This window comes from Myxine glutinosa, chromosome 6 (genome assembly GCF_964187855.1).
Source record: "Myxine glutinosa chromosome 6, kmMyxGlut1.1, whole genome shotgun sequence".
In the NCBI taxonomy this organism is placed as follows: domain Eukaryota; kingdom Metazoa; phylum Chordata; class Myxini; order Myxiniformes; family Myxinidae; genus Myxine; species Myxine glutinosa.
In genome coordinates this window covers 56041061-56066179 of record NC_136266.1, presented here as the reverse complement: position 1 = coordinate 56066179, position 25119 = coordinate 56041061, and the positions used below count along the sequence as shown (strand labels likewise).

At 44.2% G+C, this 25119-nt stretch overlaps 1 protein-coding gene across 13 annotated transcripts in view; it reads left to right on the top strand.

Annotated features, from left to right (window-relative positions):
- Positions 1–25119, top strand: part of LOC137429802 (myocyte-specific enhancer factor 2C) — a 214021-nt gene that overhangs the window by 32496 nt on the left and 156406 nt on the right. For all 13 annotated transcript variants that reach the window (XM_078779861.1, XM_078779872.1, XM_078779865.1 and 10 more), the window contains one exon: positions 22537–22732. In XM_078779861.1, coding sequence (XP_078635987.1) covers positions 22679–22732 — 54 coding nt within the window. In that variant the 5' untranslated portion in view covers positions 22537–22678. The remainder of the gene's footprint in view (positions 1–22536; positions 22733–25119) is intronic.

The following is a 25119-nucleotide window of genomic DNA, read 5'->3' as shown; positions in this document are numbered from 1 at the left end:
TCTGTGGCATATAAAGATGAAATGTCTGTCACACAATAACTGATTGATGTACAATGTATGATCCCTACTTTGTCGTGGACTTGGATAGTAGAGTGACATGGGTATGTATATATGTATGTATATGTATATATATATATATATATATATATATGTGTGTGTGTGTGTGTGTGTGTGTGTGTGTGTGTGTGTGTGTGTGTGTATGTATGTATATATATATATATATATATATATATTGTTACGGATACGGGGGACGGCTCTCCCGTTAACAAGGGGTGATTAGCCCCTTGTCCTGTTAAGCTGGCCGTCTCCCCGGTCCTGGTACTTGTAACGCTCTCCCACGGGATGGAATGGATCAGGGTTATGGGTCCAGGGTTTATCCCGAATACCTTTATCCGTCCCTCCGCAGACCAGGGAGACAAGTACCGCTCGAACCCCGGTTTTAGATGGACTAGTTGCCGAGCGGTTTTAGCAACCCGAAGTTCGAGCCATTGACAGTACTAAACCCGATTCCGAACGTTGGCCAAATCGTGCCACAGGTATTCAATGAAGGAAATCACAAAGACGAACGGATGTGAAGAAGAAGCAGAACAAAGGTAGGAAATACGAATACGATTTATTTACTACTATTTACACAATCAAAGAAACCAAGGAAGAAGGAAGGATAATAAAATAAAGACAAAGAATGGAAGGAGACACAGTGCAAATATTAACTTATCTAAACAGGCTTAACTTATACCCAGGGACAAGACAAAAGACAGACTACAAGCACACTTACACGGGGGATGATGACAGGAATGGCAGGAGGTGGATGGCTGGAGGGAGAGGAAGGTTCAGCTGGATGCTGGCTGGGGCTTGATCCCGCATGGGACGTCGGCCTGGACCTCGACGGCCACCGATGCCACCGCAAACTGGTTCCCGCGTAGCAGCGAGTCAAAGCTGCATGGTGGAGTCAAAGCTGCGTGGTGGAGTCAAAGCTGCGTGGTGGAGTCAAAGCTGCATGGTGGAGTCAAAGCTCATCTCTCTTGTGGGGGGAATTGCATGATGGGCTCGCTCTCTGACGCATCTGCCGACTTCTTAAAGATTGGTTCCTGCGCGTCTCTCTCATTCAACTGTCTGAGCTAACTCCCAAAGGCTTCCGCGCGCGCTTTTATTGCCCCTGGGGCGATCAAGCCGCCGGCCTCCAGGACACGCCCATCGGCGAGCTCGCCTCGGCCCTGATTGGCCGCGAGGGCCCACCGATCCCGCCCCCAGAGGAGGCGTTGGCAAGGCCACGCCTTGTTCCTGGCACTGGGCTGACTCCTCCCACCTTCCGCTCCGAGATGACCTCGTGCTCAATGGAGTTTGGGGTGATTCGAGCGAGCCCCAGCCAAAGGGCAGCGAACGCTGCCGGCAATTGCGTTTTGGGGGCAATTGAAAGGGGATTCTACCTTATTTGAATTCGGTGCAATGGAGTGTTAACTAGTGGGAAGACAGAACCTTAACCTAATACACATAATAAGGAGATAACTACTAAACAAAGGGAATCTATGATTGGCTACGTGATTGTATTTGGAATAACTACGGGAACGACATTTGACCTTTATACACAACAAATGGAGGAAGGAGGGTGATATTTTACAACAATTAAACACAATTCTCATATCCATAACAATATATATATATATATATATATATATATATATACATACATATATATATACATACATACATACATACATACATACATATATATATATATACATACATACATACATACATACATACATATATATATATATATATATATATATATATATATATATATATATATATACATATATATATATATATATATACATATACATATACATACATATACATATACACAGTCACGTGAAAAAGTAAGTACACCCCATGTAAAGTTTTGACTTTTTCAACATATTTCAACATACAGCTATTTGATCTTCATTTCAACAATATTGATATATAAAGGTGATATAATATAACAAATATCATGAAACATTTACATTTTGTAGTCCATTGTATAATTTAAATAAACATAAATGCAAATTTCGCATGTGGAAAAAGTAAGTACACCCCTGCATTTATCACTACTTCAAATACCTAAAATTAGAATGAGGTGCACCAGGTGCTCAGGTGCTCAATCAGGTGCTCAGTTGCAAATGATTAGAACATCGTTAGAGAGGATCTTGGAGGAACCTGTCTTATTTAAACCTCAGACATTTAGTTTGGTTTCCTCTTTGTTGTTGAAGTGTGCGGCGTCAACATGCCTAGATGAAAAGAGCTCTCTGAGGCCTTCAGAAAGAAGGTTATAGATGCCTACGAGTCTGGGAAGGGATTTAAAAAGATCTCCAAACAATTTAAAATCAATCATTCGACTTTCCGGAAGATCATCTGCAAGTGGAGAAGATTCCAAACAACTGCCAACTTGTTCAGGCCAGGCCGCCCCAGCAAGTTCAGCCCGAGAGCAGACCACAAGATGCTGAAAGAAGTCTCTAAGAACCCCAGAATGTCATCACGGGACCTTCAGGTAGCTCTTGCCACTGTTGATGTCAAAGTGCATGAGTCTACCATAAGAAAGAGGCTGCACAAATTTGATCTGCATGGGAGGTGTGCCAGGAGGAAAACTTTTCTGTCCAGAAAGAACATCAGGGCAAGACTAAAGTTTGCCAATGAACACCTAGGCAAAGACCAGCACTTCTGGAACAATGTGCTCTGGACAGATGAGTCAACGGTAGAGCTATTTGGCCACAGTACCAGAAGACATGTTTGGCGAAAACCAAAGACAGCATTTGACCACAAGAACCTGATACCAACTGTAAAGCATGGTGGTGGAAATATTATGGTTTGGGGCAGCTTTGCTGCATCAGGGCCTGGGCAGCTCACCATCATAGAATCCACTATGAATTCTTCATTGTACCAGAGGGTGCTTGACGATAATGTGAGGTCATCTGTCGGAAAGTTGAAGCTCAACTGAAGGTGGACCTTGCAACATGACAATGACCCTAAACATACCAGTAAATCCACCAAGGAATGGCTGAAAAGAAAGAAATGGAGGGTTCTGGAATGGCCAAGTCAAAGCCTGGATCTAAATCCCATCGAGATGTTGTGGGGGGATTTGAAACGAGCTGTGCATGCAATAAACCCCTCAAACATCGCACAGCTGAAAGAATTCTGCATGGAGGAGTGGGCAAAAATTTCTCCCAGTCGATGTCAGAGACTGGTAGACAGTTATAAGAAACGCCTACTTGAGGTTGTGTCTGCCAAAGGGGGCAATACCACCTATTAGAGCCAAGGGTGTACTTTTTCCCCATGCGAAATTTGCATTTATGTTTATTTAAATTATACAATGGGCTACAAAATGTAAATGTTTCATGATATTTGTTATATTATATCACCTTTATCTCTCAATATTGTTGAAATGAAGATCAAATAGCTGTATGTTTAAATATGTTGAAAAAGTCAAAACTTTACATGGGGTGTACTTACCGTTTCACGTGACTGTATATATATACATATATCCAATGTTTTAAATTACACAGGTTTCAGAGAGTTGTACATTTAATGGAGGTCTGGGAGGATAGCATAGAGGTAAATGCACTTGCGTTTGAGCTATGTTGCCTGGGTTTGAATCTAATCCCAGCTATAAACTGCCACCCTATGTCATCGCCGTCCGTCCGGAGGGACGTCAAGCCACAGGACTCGTCTGCCAGCATTTGGGTCGATGGTGGATGGTAAAGATCCCTCGGTTCCCTTTGGGAAGTCTTTGCGGGTTACCGCCACATTGGACAAATTACAAATTCCAGCTCTGACTGATTGCTGGGAAGGCAATGGAAAACCACCCAGCATTACCTTTTCCAAGAGACTGCTATTACAATGAGCATTAAGGTGGTCACACAAAGAGAAAAATATTTGAAAAAAGCCATTTGAAAAAGTCAATTATAAAAAATATTGCCACTAATTTATGACACTCATAATATTTCATGATATTTGGCTTTTGTTTTTCTTGATGTTTGTGAGTTTCATCATTCCATATTGGGAATTAAAATTGTGCTCTTACAGTTAGGTGCTTACAGTATTTGTACAAATGTTCCAGACTCTTCCTGCCCCACTAATAGCTTCAAGGTGTTTCTCTGTTGATGTGCTTCAAAGATTATTTCTTATGATCCACATTTTTGAGTCACAGAAGATCATCAAAGTCTCTTTTGTATCCGGAGTCTTTTTCTGCTCCACTGCAGCTTTCTGTCTCTGTGTTTCTGGTGCATTGTAGAATGGTTTAGACCTTTAGACCAGGACGTTTGGCTTACGTTAATTATAGGGTCATCACATGAGACGATCTTTACATGGCGAACACTCACTGACTTTGTATGGTCTCAAACTGCTTCTTCTACTGCTACTACTACTACTACTACTATTACTACTACTATAACTACTACTAATGTGCATGCCTAGCTAAGGGGTGTGGTGACCCCCTTGAGGGTGTTGACCCTTTTGCACTTCGCTCCTTTGTGACGGGGGGAACGTCAGGTTATGGCAGGAATTTGGATTTTTCGGCCATACTCTCACCTACCCTTCGCGAAGGACAACATGGGATCTTTAAGGTCCACCAACTAATATGGGTAGATGGGACGCCCGCTTAACCTCCATCCGACGGACGGCACACACACACCCTGCCTGTGAAATACCGGGATAACAGTTTATAGCTAGGTTGGGATACAAACCCAGGCTAGACAGCTTATAGGCGAGTATGCGTACATCTAGGCCATCCTGCCAGCCTTATGGTGTCGAACCTAGATCTACTAATGGATCACTGTCAGGATTTTTGATGAGGGAGGGAGGGGTGGGGGGGGGGGGGTGGAGACCCAATGGCTTTTAACCAGATGATCCTCCCAACATTGTTCCTCTTTTCTCACTCATCTTTCTCCAACTTTTCCACTCTCAAATTTCTCCTATCTCTCCCTCTTTATATTCCTTTTCTCAAGTTTCATTTGCTTATCTCCACCACCTCCCCACCCCACTCCTTTCAATTTTCAGATGTAATATGGAGACAGTGTGTTAAATAGTAAAAAAAAAAGTGTGTGCACAATATTAGTAGAACCACTAGTGTGGGCCAATCGATTCGCTGTTCTTACTTCCAAAGATACCTACGGAGTTTCTGAAATCATATCATTGATCTGCGGGAGTAATGCATTCGATCGTGTGTGTGTGTGTGTGTGTGTGTGTGTGTGTGTGTGTGTGTGTGTGTGTGTTTGTTTTTGTGAACAAGATATCTGGAAAAGTTCCGAACGGATTTGGATGAAAGTTGGTGGGATGATTGCCCGTGGGATAAGGAAGAATTGATTAGTTTTTGGTGAAGCTCAGGATATTATTCCGGATCCAGGAATTTTTTGAAGGATTGTTTACCATTGGAAGATAGGGTTCATATTTTTTTACATTATCTTCTATATATTCTATATTTAACATTGTGATATGAAAATAGTTTTCATATTTGTTGTAAATGTAGTTTAAACTCGTGGTTATGCGTTAGAGCGGTGTATTTTGTTAGCAGCGTCGTCTTCAAGGTTCTTTTTTTTTCTAATAAAGACATATTCTGTCATTTTAAAACCACCAAAGTGTGTCTTAGGTTTCCCCGTTTCATAAAATGTATCGTTTGATACGTTCAATGCTTTAAAACTGTTTTTTTTTTGGTTTTGTTTTTTTTACCTCAGAAGAGATATCAACATTTACCTCAGCGAATATCAATCGCCGTGTCAGTATTTGATGAACTTATAAAGACTTAGGTGAGTTATAAGTGTGACAAGCATGTGCACGGGATTCTTCCCAGAAGAATGAGTGGTCGCATTAGCTTGTCCGACTTAAAATGAGCGAGTTTTGTTTTGACGTTTGGGCCAGTTTTACATGGTGTATCCCTAAGGAATGAAACGAACGTTTTCCTGGGTTACAATTTTATTTGAAGTCACACGTGCCTCAATATACACTCACGTATATAGAATTGAACGCTGAATCCGAAAATGTAAGTGAAATTGCCTTGTTTTTTTTTTTACATTATCTTCTATATATTGTAAATATATATCTGTGCAGTGTCTGTCTTGTGATGTCTTGTCTTGTGTTGTCACTGAACTACTCCCTCAAACTTTTGTGAAATCGCACTATTCCAACTTGACCCACGGCGGGAGTATGCGCTCTACCGAGTGGCGTTCTAGTTTGAAATCTGTGTCTCCTTCACATTGTTATCTACCATATAAAACACAATGTCAGTTTGTGTGTTTTACAGATGTCTGTCCCCCTTCATAAGTGTAGTTTTAAAAGGCCAATCTTTTAACACGAATATGTGTTCACGACGATTTATTTTTGAGGATAAAACAAACTCGAAAAACATTTTCTATAAAAGAGTAATTATATCTCTTCTATTGGAATTGTAGATGGTGGCTTGCAAGGCGAGCCTCAAGGGCGGTGTACAGAAGCGGTTTTTTTTTTAATAACCATAAATACAAGGTGCAGGGAGGTGAATGAAAGTTCACTGCACGTGATGTGCAACACACGCAGAGTAAAACGAGTGTTAATTTACATCCATATGATGTCTGATAAATAAAAAAGATATAAGCACATCTGACACTAGACCGAGGCTTCAGTCTTTGGCACGGTAAGCCAGATGTATTATTATTAATAATAATAATAATAATCATAAATGTTAAGAGAAAGTAGGAAATTCGATCTTCCATTCTGTTATTCATTTTAATGGATTTTTTCCCCAATTTTCTGAATCGCTGTCAAAATCTCTGGGCGGCCATCGGTGAAATTTCAATACCATATTCGGTCTTTATTTCTGATAAACGTCTCTGGTGATTTGTAACTACTACAATCTTTCCTGATTATCTTCTAGACTCTGGAGGGATTGACTAACAGACCTTAGAGGTTTAGACAAAGCCAAGTTCCAAAATGAAGGCATCATCAACGTGTGTGTGGCTGCCCCACTCAGCTCCTAGGATACCGGACCTGAGCCTGGATGGGCAGCTATGCCAGTTAGTGGTAACTTTATTTTTTCCAATCTCCCCAACTCCAAACATTTTTTAAATTCCTTGTAAATACAGGCACGTCATCAGGCCAGGACATACCGGAATCGACTTCTGCAACGCCCTGCTTGGAAGATTGAATTGCCAATTCACGTGCCTCCCTACTTTCCTCCACTTTGGCTTCGCACCAGGTGGAGGACAGTAACATCCTGACTTCTTGTCAGGTGGCCATTGTTGGGGTCGACGCACCCCGTCGCGATGTGCCGCATGCTGCAAGAGGGCATCTCGACGTCGGAACACAGAGCATGCTTAATGAGCTCCGTCAGCCACATTAGATAGAGGCTGTGTATGAGTGAGCCATCTTACGATGAAGGCACGATTTGTTGAGCTCTAATTAAAAATCCCTTCGGTCTTCACCTCTTGCAGTGGAACAATAAGACCCACGTTGTCCAAGAAACATCTCTGGGTTTCATGTTCTGTTGCTTATGGTGATTTCGTAAGGGCTGTGGACTTCTCTTTTGGCTAGTGGAAGATTATTATTATTCATTCTTTTTCTTTTCCATATGGACCGAAAACCTTTGTTGGTAAATAATTAAAGATGGCAAATGTATGATGCGCAACAAAAACCTCATGGCAAATGCCAATTAGGCTTTCCCTTCTTATAAACCACATCCGGTATTGGCATTGTTATAATAAAGGGAGAGGCCTAGTCAAATGATAACAAAGCAGATGTAATCTTTTTACTGTTTGTGCTAAATTTTGTTCTTTAAAAAAAATGGTTCTTCACCTGAGGTTTGTTGAATCATAAATACCCCAATTTTCTTACAGTCATACTGTGGTCTGCTTGCTCATGGTCATGTTTTACTCACAAGTTTATAAAAAGATCAAATTAAAGTCAGTGATGATCTAAATAATGATTATGGTGCATCGAAACCTCAGTTGGTAGCATTCAACTATCTAATCTGTGTTAGATCTTCTACAAGGTTGGGTTCTGTGGTGGCTTAATAGTGAGGACACGGGGCCGGCATCCCAGTGGCAGAGGGTTACATGTGGTCGAAGGCAGCGATATTAAGGATTGCGATTTTCAGCTTCTGGAAAGCGAGCAAGTCTCACGTCACCATTGGGTTGTCACTAAAAAAAAATCCCAGCTGGCTCATTATTGACCAGAGAATGAGAAATCTCCTTGTCCCATGCCCAGGGCTGGTTTACATGTGACTCCATTCAGGAGATGGTGGTTTCGCTAAAAAGGAGTGCACTATAATGTGATGTTACCGTTGACATTGTGTGTTGGTACCCTATCAATTGTGTGCTGTTACCCTATCTATTGTGTGCTGTTACTCTCGCCATTGTGTGTTGGTACTGTAGCTATTGTGTGCTGTTACCTGAACCATTGTGAACTGATATTTAGCCCTTTTGTGCTGGTTCCCTAGCCATTTGTGTTGATGCGCTAGCTATTGTGTTCTGGAACTCAAGCCATTGCGTGCTGATACTGCAGCCATTGCGTGCTGGAACCCGAGCCATTGTGTGCTGGATCTCCAGCCTTTGCATGCTGATACTCCAGCCATTGTGTACTGGAACCCTAGCCATTGCGTGCTGATACTCCAGCCATCGTGTGCTGGATCCCGAGCCATTGTGTGCTGGAACCCTAGCCATTGTGTGCTGGAACCCGAGCCATTGTGTGCTGAAACTCCAGCCATTGAATGCTGGAACCTGAGCCATTGTGTGCTGGATCTCGAGACATTGCGTGCTGATACTCCAGCCATTGTGTGCTGATACGCCAGCTATTGTGAGCTGATAATCCAGCCATTGTGTGCTGGAACCCTAACCATTTTGTGCTGGATAGCTGATAATCCAGCCATTGTGTGCTGGAACCCTAGCCATTGTGTGCTGGATCTCTAGCCATTGTGTGCTGGATCTCTAGCCATTGTGTGCTGGAACCCTAGCCATTGTGTGCTGGATCTCTAGCCTTTGCATGCTGATACTCCAGCCATTGTGTACTGGAACCCGAGCCATTGTGTGCTGGATCTCCAGCCATTGCATGCTGATACTCCAGCCATTGTGTACTGGAACCCGAGCCATTGTGTGCTGGATCTCTCGCCATTGCGTGCTGATACTCCAGCCATTGTGTACTGGAACCCTAGCCATTGCGTGCTGATACTCCAGCCATTGGCATCCTCCATCGTGCGAAGTCCTTCCTTGGCACACCTGAGCTCCTCACCACTTACAAGGCTTTCATCCGCAGCTCAATGGAATACTGCTCTCCCCTCTGGGCTGGTGCTCCTGCCTCACACCTAGCTCGCCTTCGCGCTGTTGAAACCAAAGCATTCAGAATCATTGGAATCTCCCGCGATGAAGCTAACTCCAAGGGCCTCTCACTCACTCACCGCAGGCAGGTTGGTGGTCTTTCTGTCTTCTACCGACTCCTCTCTGGCCTTGCCCCCCCAGCTCTCTCTGGGCTCTGTCCCGCAAATATTCCTGCAGGTCGCACAAGATCTGCCTGCAACCCTCTTTTGGTTAAACTGCCAAAATCAAGACTCTCTGCTCACCTTCACTCCTTCATTCCTCTTTTCTCCTGCCTCTGGAACAAACTCCCTCACTCTGTTCAATCCCACTCCACCCTCCAAGTCTTTAAAACAGCTGTTCGCCACCATCTCTTATCTTCCCCCATCCAAAACCTTGATCCTTTCTACCCCCGCTAATTTCACCCCAATTCCACTTTTTGAAATACCAACTTCTGTCCTGGAAGTCCTTGGTGTCCTTGTGCTTTATACTTCTCCCCCCCCCCCCCCCTTCCCATGCCTCCTACCCCCGGGCCCTCTCCCTTCCACACATCTCCCTGCTCTCGGATGTTGTGTTTGTGTGCTTCCCCATTTCTCCCTATCTTGTCTTCCGCTCCCTCTTTTTGTGTATTTTGTTTGTCTGGTCGATTTGTTTGTGAAGTAAATGTTAGCTCTTTCACGAGCCTCGATTCAGTATACAAAAAAAAAAAAAAAATTGTGTGCTGGATCCCTAGCCATTGTGTGCTGGAACCCGTGACATTGTGTGCTGGATCTCAAGCCATTGCCTGCTGATACTCCAGCCATTGTGTGCTGGAACCCCAGCCATTGTGAGCTGATAATCCAGCCATTGTGAGCTGATACTCCAGCCATTCTGCACTGGAACCTCTGCCATTGTGAGCTGATAATCCACCCATTGTGAGCTGATACTCCAGCCGTTGTGTGCTGGAACCCTAGCCATTGTGTGCCGGATCTCCAGCCATTGCGTGCTGATACTCCAGCCACTGTGTACTGGCCCCGAGCCATTGTGTGCTGAAACTCCATCCATTGCGTGCTGATACTCCAGGCATTGCGTGCTGATACTGCAGCCATTGTGTGCTGGAACCCTCGCCATTTTGTGCTGGATAGCTGATATTCCAGCCATTGTGTGCCGGATCTCTAGCCATTGTGTGCTGATACTCTATCCATTATGTGCTGGAACCCGAGCCATTGTGTGCTGGAACTCCATCCATTGCATGCTGATACTCCAGGCATTGCGTGCTGATACTGCAGCCATTGCATGCTGGAACCCGAGCCATTGTGTGCTGGAACCCGAGCCATTGTGTGCTGGAACCCTAGCCATTGTGTGCTGGAACCCTAGCCATTGTGTGCTGGAACCCGAGCCATTGTGTGCTGGAACCCGAGCCATTGTGTGCCGGAACCCTAGCCATTGCATGCTGGAACCCTAGCCATTGTGTGCTGGAACCTTTGCCATTGTGTGCCGGAACCCTAGCCAATGCATGCTGGAACCCTAGCCATTGTGTGCTGGAACCCGAGCCATTGTGTGCTGAAACTCCAACCATTGCATGCTGAAACTCCATCCATTGCGTGCTGATACTCCAGGCATTGCGTGCTGGAACCCTAGCCATTGTGTGCTGGAACCCTAGCCATTGTGTGCTGGAACCCTAGTCATTGTGTGCTGGAACCCTAGCCATTGTGTGCTGGAACCCTAGCCATTGTGTGCTGGAACCCTAGCCATTGTGTGCCGGAACCCGAGCCATTGTATGCTCGAACCCTAGCCATTGTCTGCCGGAACCCTAGCCATTGTCTGCCGGAACCCTAGCCATTGTCTGCCGGAACCCTAGCCATTGTCTGCCGGAACCCTAGCCATTGTCTGCCGGAACCCTAGCCATTGTCTGCCGGAACCCTAGCCATTGTCTGCCGGAACCCTAGCCATTGTCTGCCGGAACCCTAGCCATTGTCTGCCGGAACCCGAGCCATTGTCTGCCGGAACCCTAGCCATTGCATGCTGGAACCCTAGCCATTGCGTGCCGGAACCCTAGCCATTGCGTGCTGGAGCCCTAGCCATTGTGTGCTGGAGCCCTAGCCATTGTGTGCTGGAGCCCTAGCCATTGTGTGCTGGAACCCTAGCCATTGTGTGCTGGAACCCTAGCCATTGTGTGCTGGAACCCTAGCCATTGTGTGCTGGAACCCTAGCCATTGCGTGCTGGAACCCTAGCCATTGCGTGCTGGAACCCTAGCCATTGCGTGCTGAAGCTCCATCCATTGCGTGCTGATAATCCAGCCATTGTGTGCTGGATCTCTAGCCATTGTGTGCTGGAACCCTAGCCATTGTGTGCTGGTTCTCCAGCCATTGCATGCTGATACTCCAGCCATTGTGTACTGGATCCCTAGCCATTGTGTGCTGGATCTCCAGCCATTGCATGCTGATACTCCAGCCATTGTGTAATGGAACCCGAGCCATTGTGTGCTGGATCTCTAGCCATTGCGTGCTGACACTCCAGCCATTGTGTACTGGAACCCGAGCCATTGCGTGCTGATACTCCAGCCATTGTGTTCTAGAACCCTAGCCATTGTGTGCTGGAGCCCTAGCCATTGCATGGTCGAACCCGAGCCATTGTGTGCCAGAACCATAGCCATTGCATGCTGGAACCCTAGCCATTGTGTGCTGGAACCCTAGCCATTGTGTGCTGGATCTCTAAACATTGCGTGCTGGAACCCTAGCCATTGTGTGCTCGATCTCTAGCCATTGCGTGCTGATACTCCAGCCATTGTGTACTGGAACCCTAGCCATTGTGTGCTCGATCTCTAGCCATTGCGTGCTGATACTCCAGATATTGTGTACTGGAACCCTAGCCATTGCGTGCTGATACTCCAGCCATTGTGTGCTAGAACCCTAGCCATTGTGTGCTGGAACCCTAGCCATTGTGTGCTGGAACCTGAGCCATTGTGTGCTGGATCTCGAGACATTGCGTGCTGATACTCCAGCCATTGTGTGCTGATACGCCAGCTATTGTGAGCTGATAATCCAGCCATTGTGTGCTGGAACCCTAACCATTTTGTGCTGGATAGCTGATAATCCAGCCATTGTGTGCTGGAACCCTAGCCATTGTGTGCTGGATCTCTAGCCATTGTGTGGTGGATCTCTAGCCATTGTGTGCTGGATCTCTAGCCTTTGCATGCTGATACTCCAGCCATTGTGTACTGGAACCCGAGCCATGGTGTGCCGGATCTCCATCCATTGCGTGCTGATACTCCAGGCATTGCGTGCTGATACTGCAGCCATTGTGTGCTGGAACCCTCGCCATTTTGTGCTGGATAGCTGATATTCCAGCCATTGTGTGCCGGATCTCTAGCCATTGTGTGCTGATACTCTATCCATTGTGTGCTGGAACCCGAGCCATTGTGTGCTGGAACTCCATCCATTGCATGCTGATACTCCAGGCATTGCGTGCTGATACTGCAGCCATTGCATGCTGGAACCCTAGCCATTGTGTGCTGGAACCCGAGCCATTGTGTGCTGGAACCCTAGCCATTGTGTGCTGGAACCCTAGCCATTGTGTGCTGGAACCCTAGCCATTGTGTGCTGGAACCCGAGCCATTGTGTGCTGGAACCCTAGCCATTGTGTGCCGCAACCCTAGCCATTGCATGCTGAAACTCCATCCATTGCATGCTGAAACTCCATCCATTGCGTGCTAATACTCCAGGCATTGCGTGCTGGAACCCTAGCCATTGTGTGCTGGAACCCTAGCCATTGTGTGCTGGAACCCTAGCCATTGTGTGCTGGAACCCTAGCCATTGTGTGCTGGAACCCTAGCCCTTGTGTGCTGGAACCCTAGCCATTGTGTGCTGGAACCCTAGCCATTGTGTGCTGGAACCCTAGCCATTGTGTGCCGGAACCCGAGCCATTGTATGCCGGAACCCTAGCCATTGTCTGCCGGAACCCTAGCCATTGCGTGCTGGAACCCTAGCCATTGTGTGCCGGAACCCTAGCCATTGCGTGCTGGAGCCCTAGCCATTGTGTGCTGGAACCCTAGCCATTGTGTGCTGGAACCCTAGCCATTGTGTGCTGGAACCCTAGCCATTGCGTGCTGGATCTCCAGCCATTGCATGCTGATACTCCAGCCATTGTGTACTGGAACCCTAGCCATTGTGTGCTGGATCTCCAGCCATTGCATGCTGATACTCCAGCCATTGTGTACTGGAACCCGAGCCATTGTGTGCTGGAACCCTAGCCATTGTGTGCTGGAAACCTAGCCATTGTGTGCTGGATCTCTAAACATTGCGTGCTGGAACCCTAGCCATTGTGTGCTCGATCTCGAGCCATTGCGTGCTGATACTCCAGCCATTGTGTACTGGAACCCTAGCCATTGTGTGTTCGATCTCTAGCCATTGCGTGCTGATACTCCAGATATTGTGTACTGGAACCCTAGCCATTGCGTGCTGATACTCCAGCCATTGCATGCTAGAACCCTAGCCATTGCGTGCTGATACTCCAGCCATTGTGTGCTAGAACCCTAGCCATTGTGTGCTGGAACTCTAGCCATTGCATGCTGGAACCCTAGCCATTGCATGCTGGAACCCTAGCCATTGCGTGCTGGAACCCTAGCCATTGTGTGCTGGATCTCTAGCCATTGCGCGCTGATACTCCAGCCATTGCATGCTGATACTCCAGCCATTGCGTGCTGATACTGCAGCCATTGTGTGCTGGAACCCGAGCCACTGTGAGCTGATAATCCAGCCGTTGCGTGCTGATACTCCAGCCATTGCGTGCTGATACTGCAGCCATTGTGTGCTGGAACCCGAGCCACTGTGAGGTGATAATCCAGCCATTGCGTGCTGATACTCCAGCTATTGCATGCTGATACTGCAGCCACTGAGTGCTGGGACCCTAGCCATTGTGTGCTTGATCTCTAGCTATTGTGCACTGATACTCCAGCCATTGTGTGCTGGAACCTGTGACATTGTGTGCTGGATCTCTAGCTATTGTGAGTTGATACTCTAACCATTGTGATTTGATACTCTAACCATTGTGTGCTGGATCTCTAGCTATTGTGAGTTGATACTCTAACCATTGTGATTTGATACTCTAACCATTGTGATTTGATACTCTAACCATTGTGTGCTGGATCTCGAGCTATTGTGAGTTGATACTCTAACCATTGTGATTTGATACTCTAACCATTGTGTGCTGGAACCTCAGCCATTGTGAGCTGATAATCTAGTCATTCTGTGCTGGTACTCTAGCTATTGTGTGCTGTTCCCCATCTATTGTGTCCTGGTACTCCAGTATTGTGTGCGGTTACCTGGGCAATTGCATGCTGGTACCCCAGCCATAATTGTATATTGGCAAAATTCCCTGCTTGTAGTTATCTGTGTAATTGGCACAACCTATATTCAGTGGGACTGTGAATGCTGTGGTGCATGATGCTCATGGCCTTTATCGTTGCCTTAATCACATTGTCATGCCAAAGCACATTGTGGAACCCCTACAATGATAAGCTAATACAAGATAAGATGTCTATCAAGGCTTACAGTGAAAGAATAAAATTTGTTTCAGGATGCCTGAAGAGGTATACCACTCAAAAGCACTTTTGAATTGCATCAAAAATTATGCAACAATAGTTTTCCGAGATACAATTCATACTGGTTGTTTAACAAAGTGTTTTGAGTAAGGAGATAATGAAGATATTAAATTTACTCTTTGTGTTTTTTTCTTTGTCTCAATGAGAATTTTTCATAATGAGACGCACAAAACAGGCGGATGAGCAAATTGAGACCAAAGCAGCAGAAAACAGAATTGGCCGAGCGATGCACTGAACGACAGCACCTGCACAAAGATGAAGCCAAGATGTAACTGGGTAAAACAAAGAAAACTAGAACAGGCACTCGGTAGAGAGCATACCTCCGCCAGCCTGAACAGTTTGTTTTGTATCCCACTGATAGGCTGGATCTGGATTCAGACCTGAACCAAAATCGAATCGGCTTGTTCTTGTCACCTAACCAATTCATCCACCAAGTTTAGTCATAAGTCGTCCATAACTTTTTTAAATATCATGTTATATATCACTTTTCGCCCGATCTCTCAATGGCGAAGATTCACTTAAAAATTAAATAATTCTCATATCCGAATCCATATTCAGATATTCACCAAAGTCGAATCAAAACATCCTTGTCAGACACCCAACCGGTCCACCAAGTTTCGTCCAAATCTGTCCATAACTTTTTGAGATATCCTGCTATATATAGTTTTTGGCCCCATCTCTCAATAGTGAAGAATCACTTGAAAAATTATAGTAGCCGAATCCGGATCCGGATCTTCACCAAAATCTATAATTTTGTCCTTGTAACATACGCTACGTCTCTGCCAAATTTCGTCCGAATCCGTCCATAACCTTTTGAGATATCGTGTTCACAGACAGACAAACAAACAGACAGGATGAAAACATAAGGGGAATATGAGAAATCCAGAAATGTAAAACTTGTTTGATGTTATCCTCTCAGTGCTAATTGCCGCATGATACCGGGGACCCAGGGTTTTAATCCGACATACTATGTTCATTTGGCAATTGAATTGTAATCCCCTTGTTATTCATGCAAAATTGCATTGATACCCACTGATGGCCTTTTGATTCAAGTAAAGGCAAACAGATATGCTTTCTTTCTTTCTTTGGTATGGTTATCATCCTGCGTGTTACATTTGTGCAAACGTCTTAACTTCCATTGAACTTTAGACACTCAAAAAATTAAACAAGAGTGAAGTCGTTGGCACACCATCACAGACCCCCACATTTGTCTACATAAAGAAAAGTTGAAAGAAGGCAAAAGATTCCAGCAAATATCAAATTTTGAGTTAAAATTTTCCCGTTACGTTTGTGACTCTAAGCCCCACCCCTAGGGGGGCATGAAACTGGGGTCAAATTAAAAAAAAATCCTTCATATTTCATGCGTCCCCTGATGTTGGTTGCACATACAAAGTTTCATTAAAAATGTTTAAAAATATCCCAGCAATTGCACTTTTTGGTACTTTTGACTTCACCCAGCGGGCTCTTTCTGACACTGTTATTGCACCTTCATGCCATGTGCTGATCATAACTACCAAGTTTGGTGAATTTCTGCACAACCGATCTGCACAACGGAAACAACTGTAGTCCCGAAACAGGTGACAGTTGTTGAGGGTTATCAAATTGAATGTGATTTCCATCACCGCGACTCCTCCTTAGAGAACATTGTGGGAGGATCCAGCATAAAAAGATATTGCGTTGAAAAGTTGCTTGGGTCGACAGTCAACTTCACCACACTTGAAGGTTGTGGGACAGGACCGCAGACGTCGCAGCATCTCCTCCGATGTCCCAAAAAGGAGTCGCAAAGAATAGCGAACTTTCTTTTCAAATTTCCGATTCAATGGTACCCAAGCCATGCATTCCTAATGGTGCTGGTCAACCGCCTGTTGTTAATGTGCGCTGAAAGCTCTTGAATATGAAAGCCTGCCATTAGAAGCAATGAGAAGTTAATCAACTAGATGGTATTCATAGAATACTTACACTGTGTTACACTGTGTCGGTCAACGGTCCACCCTCAACTGTCAACTGTCCACCCTCAACTGTCAACTGTCCACCCTCAACTGCGCAGTCCACCCTCAACTGCGCAGTCCACCCTCAGGAGAGCCAGGAAACAATATCTCTCCACTCTCAAGACTGAACTCTCAAACCTGTCTCCCTCTTCCAAATCCTGGTGGCACCTGGTCAAATCTGTTTCTGGTGTTTGTTCCCCCTCCATCCCTCCCTTACCTCAAATGGCTACACAGCTGACTCCGCACGTGAAAAAGCTGAATGCCTCAACTCTGTGTTTGCCTCAAAATCTTGTGTCCCAAACCCATCCCTCTCTGTACCCACTGTACCCAGTCGTGCCCAGCTACTCCTGGACTCTGTGTCCTTCTCTCTTGACAAGGTGGAGAAGTTTCTGTCAATCCTCGACTATGATTCTGCAACTGGACCAGACGGCATCAGCCCATGGGTCCTAAAATCCTGCTCTGCCGCTCTATTCACTCCCTCTCTCTGTTCTCTTCACCCTCTCTTTTGCTCAAGGTCATCTGCCATCAGCTTGGAAATCAGCCAACATCACCGCTTCACACAAAGAAGGTGAAAAATCAGATCCTTGAAACTACAGACCAATCAGCCTGCTCCCAATTATCAGCAAAGTCATGGAATCCATCATTGCTTCGGATATCAAATCTTTCCTCTTCTCCAATGGCTTGATCTCCGATCATTAATTTGGATTCAGACCAGGTCACTCTACTCTGGCCATGCTGCTTCTGCTGTCTCAACAATGGATGGAGGTCCTCAATGCCAAACAGGAAATTAGAGCTGTCTCCCTTGACATATCACGTACCTTCAATACGGTCTGGCACCCCCACTCTGCTCACCAAACTCTCCTCCTTTGGTGTTCATGGAAATCTCCACGCATGGCTTGCGGACTTCCTCTCTGGTCGTAATCAACGTGTGGCCCTGAATGGGTTTCTCTAATCTCCCCTTCCTGTTCAGGCTGGAGTTTCCAAAGGCAGTGTTCTGGGCCCTATACTTTTTCTGGTCTTCATCAATGATCTCTCTGACTCTCTTGAAACTCCTCTCTATCTCTTTGCTGATGACTCCACTCTCTGCCACTCCATTCCTCATCCCTCAGATCAGCAGTCTGCAGCCTCCTCGCTCTCTGCAGACCTGGACAAAACCACAGACTGGTCAAACAAGTGGAACATGTCTTTCAATCCTGACAAATCTCACACTCTTACTATGTCTCTCTGAAAAGACGGACAGGACAACCATCCCATCTAGTTTCTGAACAATCCTCTCCAAGAAGTTCTGTCACTCAAACTTTTGGGTCTCACTATCTGCCATGATCTTTCCTGGGAAAACCACATTTCCAATCTGGCCTCCGAAGCCAGTCGCCGACTGGGCATCCTCCGTCGTGCGAAGTCCTTCCTTGGCACACCTGAGCTCCTCACTACATACAAGGCTTTCATCCGCAGCTCAATGGAATACTGCTCTCCCCTCTGGGCTGGTGCTCCTGCCTCACACCTAGCTCGTCTTCACGCTGCTGAAACCAAAGCTTTCAGAATCATTGGAATCTCCACCGATGAAGCTAACTCCGAGGGCCTTTCACTCACTCACCACAGGCAGGTAGGTGGTCTGTCTGTTTTCTACCGACTCCTATCTGGCCTAGCTCCCCCAGCTCTATCTATGCTCTGTCCACCAAATATTCCTACAGGCCGCACAGATCTGCCAGTAACCCTCCTCTGGTGAAATTGCCAAAATCAAGACTCTCTGCTCACCTTCACTCTTTTCCTCTTTACTCCTGCCTCTGGTACAATCTCCCTCACTCTCTTCAATCCCACTCCTCCCTCCAGGTCTTTAAAACAGCTGATCACCACCATCTCTTGTCTTCCTTCATCCAAAACCTTGATCTCTTCTACCCCTGGTAATTCACCCCAGATCCACTTTTTTTTGGAATCCCGACTTCTTTCTTTCCTGGGAAGTTCTATCAGTGTCCATGTGTTTTGTACCTTTCCCGACTCCCCCCCCCCCACCTTTCCATGCCTCCTCCTCCCAAGCCCTCTCCCACCCACAGATCTCCCGATGTCCCTGTTCTCTGCTGTTGTACTTCTGTGCTTCCCTCTCTCTCCCCATCAACTTGTCTCCCGCTCCCTTTATTGTATGTTTTGTGTGTCCGTTTTTTTTTTTTTTGATTGATGTTAGCTCTTACACGAGCCTCGATCTTGTATACAAAAAAAAACAAAAAAAAAACTTTGTGCGAGCCAACTCCTCTGTTTTTGCACGTTTTTTTCCCTTTGATCCAATGTGGCTGCCACACCACGTGAGCGATTACATAATCAATTCATATTCTGTAATATAATTGTAGTGTAAATCACGCTTCATAAATTTCAAACTGATCAGACGAAGCGTTGTCCCTGTCAAATTATGACATCCTAATTATGACACCAATGTCATCGTTAACAACACCTATTCCCCATGCGGAGTTCTTTACAATGAGCCATGTTTAAATTTTTTCAATGGAGCGGTTTCAAAGAAATGGAGGTGCAACGTTTTTCGATTTTTCCAAGATAGGGCCTGTACCATGTGACCGATGACGTCATAATTATCATTAAAATATTATACAGGAGGAGATGCTACTATGGTACAAATTTCGTGTCCACCAGACTTACAGTTGCAGAGGAATTTTTTTTTTCATACTGATCAGATCAAGCATTGTACTTGTCGAATTATGACGTCATAATGAAGGCAACAATGACATCATCATCAACATATATTATTCCCCATGGGGAGTACTTGACAATGAGCCTTGTTTCAACTTTTTCTCTTGAGCGGTTTGGGAGATACAGTTACGTGAAAAAGTAAGTACACCCCATGTAAAGTTTTGACTTTTTCAACATATTTCAACATACAGCTATTTGATCTTCATTTCAACAATATTGATAGATAAAGGTGATATAATATAACAAATATCATGAAACATTTACATTTTGTAGTCCATTGTATAATTTAAATAAACATAAATGCAAATTTCGCATGTGGAAAAAGTAAGTACACCCCTACATTTATCACTACTTCAAATACCTAAAATTAGAATCAGGTGCACCAGTTCAGGTGCAAATGATTAGAACATCGTTAGAGAGGATCTTGGAGGAACCTGTCTTATTTAAAACTCAGACATTTAGTTTGGTTTGCTCTTTGTTGTTGAAGTGTGCAGCATCACCATGCCTAGATCAAAAGAGCTCTCTGAAGCCTTCAGAAAGAAGGTTATAGATGCCTACGAGTCTGGGAAGGGATTTAAAAAGATCTCCAAACAATTTGAAATCAATCATTCGACTGTCCGGAAGATCATCTACAAGTGGAGAAGATTCCAAACAACTGCCAACTTGTCCAGGCCAGGCCGCCCCAGCACGTTCAGCCCGAGAGCAGACCACAAGATGCTGAAAGAAGTCTCTCAGAACCCCAGAATGTCATCACGGGACCTACAGGTAGCTATTGCCACTGTTGATGTCAAAGTGCATGAGTCTACCATTAGAAAGAGGCTGCACACATTTGATCTCCATGGGAGGTGTGCCAGGAGGAAACCTTTGCTGTCCAGAAAGAACATCAGGGCAAGACTAAAGTTTGCCAATGAACACCTAGGCAAAGACCAGCACTTCTGGAACAATGTGCTCTGGACAGATGAGTCAAAGGTAGAGCTATTTGGCAACAGTACCAGAAGACATGTTTGGCAAAAGCCAAAGACAGCATTTCACCACAAGAACCTGATACCAACTGTAAAGCATGGTGGTGGAAATATTATGGTTTGGGGCAGCTTTGCTGCATCAGGGCCTGGGCAGCTCACCATCATATAATCCACTATGAATTCTTCATTGTACCAGAGGGTGCTTGAGAATAATGTGAGGCCATCTGTCGGACTGTTGAAGCTCAACCAAAGGTGGACCTTGCAACATGACAATGACCCTAAACATACCAGTAAATCCACCAAGGAATGGCTGAAAAGAAAGAAATGGAGGGTTCTGGAATGGCCAAGTCAAAGCCCGGATCTAAATCCCATCGAGATGTTGTGGGAGGATTTGAAACGAGCCGTGCATGCAAGAAACCCCTCAAACATCGCACAGCTGAAAGAATTTTGCATGGAGGAGTGGGCAAAAATTTCTCCCAGTTGATGTCAGAGACTGGTAGACAGTTATAAGAAATGCCTACTTGGTTGTTTCTGCCAAAGGGGGCAATACCACCTATTAGAGCCAAGGGTGTACTTACTTTTTCCACATGCGAAATTTGCATTTATGTTTATTTAAATTATACAATGGACTACAAAATGTAAATGTTTCATGATATTTGTTATATTATATCACCTTTATCTATCAATATTGTTGAAATGAAGATCAAATAGCTGTATGTTGAAATATGTTGAAAAAGTCAAAACTTTACATGGGGTGTACTTACTTTTTCACGTGACTGTATAGAGGTGTAAAGTTTTTCCCAAGATGGCGTCTGTACCACGTGACCAATGACGTCATAATTATGAATTAAAAATTATACATGCGCAGGCGCTCCTCTGGTAAAATTTCGTGTCAATCGGACCAACGTTTGCCAAGAAAATGAATTTTTAAAATGCAGACACGCATGTACGCAACCAAATGCCTAAACCTGCTTTTTCGCTTCGCGGTCGCAGGGTAATTATGGTCTTGAACACAACACAACTTCCCACAACACTGTTGCAGGTGGAAAGGGCATAGGAAGTATGGAAGCAGCAGAGCTGACTTGCAAGCTAGTAAGGGAAGCTCCGAGAAATGTATTTATTAAGAACAAATCATACTTTAGGTTTATCACCATAGGTTGTGTATTGTGTATCGATGTTAAAACCCAATTATTCTTTTAAATCTCCCTCGGGATGCAATTCATTGTGTCCATCAGGCATCAGGCATAGAGAAGCGGGAAGTAGGGGGTGATGAATTAAACCTTCCTCTATCCTCTCTCTCCTCTCATATCCACTTTGGGCAGGCAGGATGGCCGAGAGATACGCACACTCCCCTCTGTTGTGTCTAGTCTAGGTTTGAATCCTGACTTAGATATAAAATGTCATCCTTGTGTTTCACAGTCAGGGTGATTCATCAATGTGTGTGCCATCCCTTGTATGGATGGTAAACTGATCTGCCACAATTAGTTGGTGGACGTTGAGGATTCCAAGGTGTCCGATGCGAAGAGTCGGGAGGTAGCACAAACGCACCCTAAACAAATTCCAAAATCCTGCTCTGACTTACAGGGGGCACTGCATCAGTGGCACAGCCACCCCCCAACAAATGATGTAACCAGCAGCCATGTGCTGCATATGAAAGGAAAAAGAATAGGCACTTTAAGTTGAATAACATCTTCAGATGCATGACGCATGTACATGAACGATAAAACATGAACTATAAAAGCCCAATTGCATTGTTTCAGGTGAAGAGTTCAAATAGTTTCAGGTTTCAGGTGAAGAGTCTTTGCATCTCAATGTTGAAGTGGTTTTCTGAGAGAGCTCCATGCAAGACAGGAAAATGTCTAACTCTAGATGTGAGCTTGTGTGACGTAAATGGAGTTCATTTTATACGTTTAGTCTTCAATATCTGTAAACTTCTCTTTTCCTGTTTTCATCTCTCTTCCCCTTATACTCAACTTCTCTCCGTTTCCCCATTTGCCCCTGCTCTCTCCGTTAGGAGTGAATCGAGCACGTATTTGAAAGAGTGTTGAAGAGTCTGGGCGGAAGTTCAGGGAAAGGTTTGAATTCCTGTTGTTGGACCGACGGAAGTGAAGAAGGACATACGAGGGGGCGAAGGAACGCCGAGTGAAGGAGTGAAGATGGGGAGGAAAAAGATACAGATTGCGAAGATTGTGGACGAAAGGAACAGGCAGGCAAGTGTGGTTATATTTCTTCTTGTTTGTGGAGGGTGAGGACGACATTCAATTTTGCACCACAATGGCCATGCATTAAAAACTGACACTCTATTAAGCCTCCCACTATAGGATAGGGGAAGGCTTATTGCTGTTGTAGGGTTTGTTTCTACAATTGGTGCCCCCACTTTTTAATTGTACCCCAGAGTTTCTTAGACCCCTCGGAGTACTAAACCACCATTTAGGTTTTGTTTTTCTTCCTTTTTTCTGCCAATGTCTGAGCTGCATCTCTGAGCCGGCTGGGACTTTAGCAATGAACATTTGCATTAAAAATGGGAATATAAAGTATGCGGGGTTGACCTAATTATTTTGACCTTGACCTATTTTAAGGTCATGACCTAATTATAAACATTTAACACTTTTTACCATGACTCGACTAATATTTGTCCAGTCGGAACAAAAATGCCCTCTCTAGATAGCCTAGACTATAGCAATACATATTTACGCTTAATTTACATCATTGCCCTCAGGATTATAGGTCAAGGTCAAATGGCAATAAAAATAATAATAAAAGGACCCACTTTTTAGTCATCACTCAATTTTGCCAAAGTGGAATCAGAAACACCGCCTGGCCTTCCAAGATAGAGGTTTTTCTATCATAATAGTGTTCCTTCATTGGAATTATGCACCTGATATTTGATGTCCTTGACCTATTTATTTTGGAATTGTGACCTAATTAATAAAAATTCATATTTTCATCATAACTTCAATAATACCCCTCCGATTTTTATGATGTTGAGTTTTTATGGGTAGATTGTAGATGGGGACACATTTTCTTAATTTACACTCTATCCCTAATTGTAAAGGTCTAGGTCATATGACCATCCAAAAAATAATATGGCCATTATTGGATCGCGGGCTGGGGGCAGACTTGCCCTTGGCGATCGCTTTGTGATCACAGATATCTAGTTTACATTATTTGCCTCATAACAGCATTGGTGATGATGTTCTTTACATCATCATTATATTCTTATGAAATTGGGGCTATTGAGTTCAAGTTACTTACCTTGTACTCCATGCACTCCATGCATCACTCCTTGACTCCATGCACTCCACACTTAACCTATCAATCAATCTATCAATCAATCAATTACACTATCACTACCACATCAATAATCATAATACTTTTAATATTATGTATTAATTAACTTTACTATTAACTCGTTTGTCGTTAAAGGCGGCAAAAAGGGTTGGTGTCAGGAAGGGCATCCGGCCGTAAAACATTGCTTCAAAAAGGGAACCGAAAAAAAACAACAACCACGGTTCCCGAAAAAGGCCAACCCCCGCTTTGTGGGGAAAAATGGCCTCTAAAGGTGGTTATTATTTTTATTTATATACTATTAACTATTAACTATAGAATATTATATATATATTATTAATGTAATATATTTAATTATTAAATTAATATATTAATATTATATTAAATATTATATTAATATTATTGTATTAATATTACACTAAATTAATATTTAATTATTAAATTAATATATTAATAATATAATACCATATATATTACAGTTGTTGTAGTATATAGTATTATATTAGGTATTATGTATTAACTATGTATTGGTTAATTAAGTATTTCACTTGATCAATGACTATGATGAGGCTTCAGCACTCCATGTCGATGCAAGTGATGCAAGTTCTTGTAGTGGTCATCTACAAATTATGTACGAAATTTCCAACTCCGTTTCCTTGTGTGCCTGCCTCCTCTTCACACGCATATTGCTACTCTACGAATTGGCGATGGAATTCCTTGTTCATAACGTCAATTTGAATGGAATACAGCATGGCCCTATTGCAGGATTTATGCCATATTGTTGGCAAATGCTGCCGGTGTGACAGGTGTTAAACTTTAAAAAAATTTTTTTGATCCACAACAGGTCTATGTATCTTATTATTCAGAATAACAGACCATTGACGTGCAAGCAAAACATGACATTCCACTCTCACCTTCAAACCCTAATTTGCGATCATTCCAGCTACGAAGGAAGCAGGAAAACGCATGGCATAAAAAATTCAGCAAACGTTCCATCAGCCTCGATCCACAGCCAGTGCAGGTGGAGATCCTGCCGAGAAATGTAAACCTGAATTTTCTTTCAAACTCGAGGAGGAATGCTCGATTGTGTATGTTGGCAGATTCTTAGTTGGACCCTTATTTTCCAAGTAAATACGTGAGTTTGTGGTTAGCATGAGGACATGCATCACCGAGGCAGGAATTTGGCTAGAAATGGAGTGATGTTAAAACGTCACCCTAATTCCCATGTACGCACACACAAGCGGCCATAAAGGGACTCAGTATGGCCGTGCCCGATTGCATGATGTCTACCAAAACCGAATGACATTTG